We start from the raw sequence: 5,707 nt of genomic DNA on the forward strand, positions 1-5,707 counted from the left end.
TGGGAAACTGGCACCACACGGAGAGGAAGAGGCAGAGCCGGATTCAGGCCACGCAGGCTACACTCAGCCACCGCACTGCATCGCTCTCACTGTCCTCACAGGACACCCCTCACGGGCACAAAATGTCTCATTGTACATCCGAGAAACAGGGAAAGTCCCCAGATCTGAAGGAACCAGAGGTGAGATTCAAATCCAGGGCTGTGAGATTCCAGATGCAGGGGTGTGGGCCCAGACGTAGGGGTGTATGAGCTCCAGATGCAGATCTCCCCTGCCTTAAGGCAGCTCCTTCTTCTGCCTGACCCATTAGACAGGGAGGCACCTACTCTGGACAGGACTCATCCACTCCAAGGGACCCCAAGTCCCTTCTGCTGGAACTCACCCTCAACGTCCTTCTTACATCTCTGTGTCTCTGGGACCCTACCTGTGTGCCTGCCCCGGGCTGGGAGACCCTGACAACCTCTTCTGCTCCTCTCTTTATCTGTGTAGCCCAGCCCCAAACACAGCACCTGGCACACAGCCGTGTCTCAGCAATGATTCTTGAATTCAAAACACGGGCTGATGGAAGGGCTAGTGTGTCTGGTATGAGGGTAGGGGGCAGCCCCTCGGGGTCGGGGTAGACAGTGAAGGGCAGTCAGCCATGAAAGGGTTGGGGAGGAGCTTGGTGTACGTGTTCGGGGAGGAGTGGGGCTGTGTGTGCAGGGGAGAGGGTGGCTTTCCATACAACGCCTCAGATACTCAGTGTTGGGGTGCAATGACCGAACTAGATTCCAGCAGCAATGGGAAGCTGGGCCCAGAAACTGTTCCATGAGCTCTTCGCCACCATGAGAGGCTATGCAGCTGGTACTAGACTTATCAACTGGTAATTAAGGTCGAGCTGGTGAGTTCCTGGGGGTCAGGGGCTGATCCGTGTTATGTTGTGCTCACGACAAGCCCCTAAAAATGTCCGTTCATGGGAACTGATTTGCTCATTCAACAGGTGGGTCCCTGGAGCAAATTAAATTAAAATCAACTATTCCAATACAGTCTGATGAGAGTGTGGAGGCTGAGGGCAGTGGAAGCCCCGAGATGGGGCCCTAAGCCACCTGGGGCTGCACAGTCAGGGAAGGCTTCTTGGAGGAGTAGGCCAGGTGAGGAGAAAGGTGAAGGAAGGGCATCCATGTGGGGACTATTGATGGGCAAAAGCATTTGGGCTGGAGAGAGAATTTGGGACTCGTGGCATTTCCAAAGGTAACTGAAGCTGTGAGAACAGAAGGCCACTGAGGAGCAACTAGAGAGGGAGGAGAGTCTGGAGTGGCCCATAGAGTCCCAAGAAGTGGCAGTGGGAATTTCTGGAAAGGATAAGAAGCCAGGTCAGGCCTCGGCTTCTTCCACACAAGGCCAGGGATGGGAAGACAAGCGGGGACTCAGAGTGGACCTGTGGTTGTCCCCAAAAGGATGCCAGGATTTGGGGCCCAGCCCCTGGGAGGAGGGAACCCCTAAATTTCCTGGGCCTCATCAGAGGCAGTCTGGGGAGGCTGGGGCCCAGCCAGTGGCAGTGCCTGGCGCAGCTCCTCCTCCTGGCCGGCGGCACACCCAGGCTGCCTGCCGAAATGTGCAGGCTCTGTCCTAGGAACGGGCTTCCCCAGACACTCTCCCTGGTTCTGACATGAGTTCCCGCTGCCTGCTGAGTTCGACGGCTGGCAGCCAGGAGCCAGTACCCAGAGAGCCCTGAGGAGTAGCCACTCAGGTAAGGCCATCTGTGTCCAGATGTGCTCTGCCCCTCAGCACACCTGGAAGGGGGAGACTTCTCTGGTGGAGTGTCAGGGGAGTGGCCTGGACACAAGGCCGCCCTGCGTCCTGATGGTGGAGGAATGAAGATGGGCGCCCCCCTCCTCTGCTCTGAATTTTTCCCCTTTCTCCCCAGCTGAGCAGAGGTGGGAGCCAGGGACTGAGTGGGAGAGGGGCTCCCAGAGGGGCCAGGAGCTAAGCAGATGGGGCAGCTCTGCCTGGGCCTGCAAAACCCCACCAACTCCAGGTTGGGCTGGGCGGAGCGCCCCTGGGCTAGAGCCTCCTTGGGTGTTCCCTGAGAAGCTGCCAGGAGTTCCACCCACCTTAAGCAGGACTGAGCAAAGACAAGTGGATGATTCAGAGCCAGGGCCCACATTCTTATGTAGACAGGACAGTGGAGAGACAGGGCAGGGAGCAGAGTCACCCCCAGCCTCCCCTACTGGGGATTCACCTGGTGGAGGAGGGAGTGGACACAGCAGGCAGCTTCCCGAAACCTAAGGAAAGGGGCCCAGGCCCAGAGTGTGGGCTCCGAAGCCAGCCTGCCTGGGTTCAAATCCCAGCTCTGCCGCTTACCAGCTGTGTAACTATGAGCAAACCTCTCTGTGCTCCACTTTCCTCATCTGTAAATTGGGAATAAAACATATACCCTTTTATACAGTTGCCGTATTGATTCATGCAAAGTGCTCAGAACAGTGCTGGCGCTGCATCCACACCCGATAAATGCTGGCTTTTATCGCTACCCTGCCCATCTGCAGTGGATCACGCAGTCGGTGGAGGGGGCGGGGGGGCAGGACAGCACAGTCACCTTTGGCCTAGACCAGCACTAACCCCTTAGAGCAACAGGCTGTGCAGACAGGCTCCCTGAGGTCCCAGGGAGCCCAGTAGGGTAAGATAGACCACCGTGCGCAGGTCTCAGTGGACCCCCCCAGGAGCCAGGCAGAGGAATTCCAAGAGAGGTCGTGGGCGCCCCTCACTCTGAACCATAGTCACATTCCCTAATTGGAGGTAAATCTGATTCCTGTGTGTTCATCACACCAAACTCGCCAGCAGAACTGACCAGAGCAGCATTTCCCATTTCGGTGTCTTGACAAGGCTGTTCTACAAGATGACAAAAAAGGGTTCTACAGTCAAAGGAGTTGGTGCAATACTGCATATTCTGTCCTCCTTTGGGAGATTCATAATGTGAATTTATTAGCGTGGTCAAGTAAAGGGACCTATTTAACTGTGCACTGGACATAGTGCTTGACTACTTTTCTTGAACACAGAAGAGAATCCTTTTCTCTTGCTGCTTCTGTTGCCAGCCTATTGAGCAGGGTTCCACGGAACACCAGTTTGGGAAGCACAGGAATACCAGGCTACTCTACGAAGCCTTTTGTATCAATATCAAGAGAATCATCGCTTTTGTTCCAGCTGCATTGCCAATGGCCTTGCTTCAAGTGAGCCGCACGTGAGCAGGACACTGCCTGGATATTTATGGTGTTACACCAGACGGGAGTTTGGGGACAAGGTTCCAGCCTCCTCTCTAGCCCCATCCCCCAAACCAAGTAAAAGGCAAAGAGCGGGTTCCCCTTGGGAGGAAGCTGTCTAAGGGGAGACAGCCTAGCTCAGAAAGGAAAGGAGAAGCCATCCCCAGGTCTGACTCGCTGAGGAGGAGGGCCATGGTTGGGAGAGAGAGGGAAGTCAGCATGTCCCACCTCCTTAAGACCTGGGAGGACGAGTGGCTCCCCGGACCCGCCTTCACCCACTGCTATGGGGAAGGGTTGGGTTCCGGGCTGAATGACCTGTGCTCAAGGCCCAGCTCTGCACCTAATCGTGTGTGACCCTGCACAACCCCTCTGAACCTCAGTTTCCCTCAGCTGTAAAGGGGACGATAATAGAACCTAGCTCCGCCGTGGCTGGGAGGATCCAACCCAGTGACACTGTCCTATAAGGTGCTGAGCATGAGTGTTCTATAAACTTGGAAAATGACAGTCATCCTCTCCCTGCAGTAGCGGCCGACGCCCGGGGACACCATGAACTGGGGGATCTTCGAGGGGCTCCTGAGCGGGGTCAACAAGTACTCCACAGCCTTCGGGCGCATCTGGCTGTCCCTGGTCTTCATCTTCCGCGTGCTGGTGTACCTGGTGACGGCCGAGCGCGTGTGGAGTGATGACCACAAGGACTTTGACTGTGACACCCGCCAGCCGGGCTGCTCCAACGTCTGCTTCGACGAGTTCTTCCCCGTGTCCCACGTGCGCCTCTGGGCCCTGCAGCTCATCCTGGTCACGTGCCCCTCGCTGCTCGTGGTCATGCACGTGGCCTACCGCGAGGCCCGGGAGAAGAAGCACCAAGAGGCAGCAGGGAAGAACGGCGGGCGCCTCTACCCGGACCCCGGCAAGAAGCGGGGCGGGCTCTGGTGGACGTACGTCTGCAGCCTGGTGTTCAAGGCCGGCGTGGATGCCGCCTTCCTCTACGTGTTCCACTCGTTCTACCCCAAATACACCCTCCCTCGCGTGGTCAGGTGCCACGTGGCTCCGTGTCCCAATACGGTGGACTGCTTCATCTCCAAGCCCACGGAGAAGAACATCTTCACCCTCTTCATGGTGATCATGGCCGTCGTTTGCATCGTGCTCAACCTAGTGGAGCTGGCCTACCTGGTGAACAAGAGGTACCGGGAGTGCCTGCTGGTGAGGAAAGCCCGGGCCACGGGCCTGGGCCACCGCCGGGACTGGGCCACCGCTTCCTCCAAACAGGACGACCTCCGCTTGGGCGACCTCATCTTTCTGGGCTCAGACGCTCCCCCTCCTCTCTCACCAGACCACCCTCGAGACCACGTGAATAAAACCATCCTGTGAGGGGCTGCCTGGTCAGGCCTGGGTTGGAAGGACCCGGCAGCCACGGTGCAGCCTTGGGGGTGGGAGCGCTGTGCGGGGAGTGGGGACAGGCAAGAGGGAGGGTCCGACGACCTGGGTTCAGATCCCTTTTCCCCAGCTCCTGCCACCTACCCCAGCTGTGTGGCCTTGGGCAAGTTACCCCTCGGAGCTGAACCTCGGCTTCCTTTTGCGTACAACGGAGAGGTGAGGCACTCCCCAACAGGGCTGCCGCTGTGAGGAGGGGCTTAATACGGGAATGGATGTGCACATGCCTTCAGTGTGTGGTGCCCACGGTCAGGGCTTAATAAAAGTCAATTCATTCACTGATTCAAGGTGACCTTTGACCCTTCGACCTTTGTGAGCCTTATCAGGTCATGGGGTCAACATCCCTGCCCCTGCAAAGGGCCGCACCTGGTCTAGCCAGGTAAGAGCGCCCCCAGCACTCCTGTGGGTGCCATGCCCCTTGCTCATGTTCAAGTCTAGCCTTCATCCCCAGCTGCAGGTTTAGGCCCGTGGGTTGTCTGCAAAGAGAATGGAGCTTAATTACATGGGGAACCGCGTGTCTCGGTGGAAAGTTAATGGACTTTTGAGTCATGACACTTGCATTTGAACACAAGTTCCAGGGGAACTCTGAGAAAGCGACTACAGCTCCTCTCCAAAATGGATTAACAATACTGAGCTGGTGGGGTCGTGAGTCTGGATGAGCTCACGACTGCGGATGGGGTTAGCCGGCTGTAAAAAGGCCACATAAGCATTAGTCACTGGTATTAGGAAGTGCTCTATAAATGCTCGTGGGAAATGAGGCAAAGGAGCCCCTCCCTGGCTGCACACAGACGTTCACTGTTCCAGGCCCAAGGCCTCTCTGCAGCCCCCACTGGGTCACACTCCGACTTCCCCGGAAACCCAGGCCCATAGAGGCTGGACGGGGAGGCTGTGCATTTCATGCTGCGACCTGCATTCCTTGTCTCCACCAGGGCAGCGGTGCCCTTGTCCAGAGGAACCATAGGCAGGCCCTGCCACGCCCTACACAACTCACCAGCAGCCCAAGCTCTAGTCCCCAGAAATGTCCTGCCAGGGTAGAATGCAAT

At 57.2% G+C, this 5,707-nt stretch overlaps 1 protein-coding gene across 1 annotated transcript; it reads left to right on the top strand.

The window, feature by feature from the left end:
- Positions 1 to 1,598: 1,598 nt before the first annotated feature.
- On the top strand, positions 1,599 to 4,946 carry LOC112397362 (gap junction beta-5 protein-like). The gene is made up of 2 exons (XM_024741569.1): positions 1,599 to 1,726; positions 3,756 to 4,946. Exon 2 carries the CDS (start codon positions 3,780 to 3,782, stop codon positions 4,599 to 4,601), a length of 822 nt encoding a protein of 273 aa, XP_024597337.1. The 5' UTR covers positions 1,599 to 1,726; positions 3,756 to 3,779; the 3' UTR covers positions 4,602 to 4,946.
- The last annotated feature ends 761 nt before the right edge of the window (positions 4,947 to 5,707 follow it).

Source organism: Neophocaena asiaeorientalis, unplaced genomic scaffold, assembly GCF_003031525.2.
Source record: "Neophocaena asiaeorientalis asiaeorientalis breed wild unplaced genomic scaffold, Neophocaena_asiaeorientalis_V1.1 scaffold804, whole genome shotgun sequence".
In the NCBI taxonomy this organism is placed as follows: domain Eukaryota; kingdom Metazoa; phylum Chordata; class Mammalia; order Artiodactyla; family Phocoenidae; genus Neophocaena; species Neophocaena asiaeorientalis.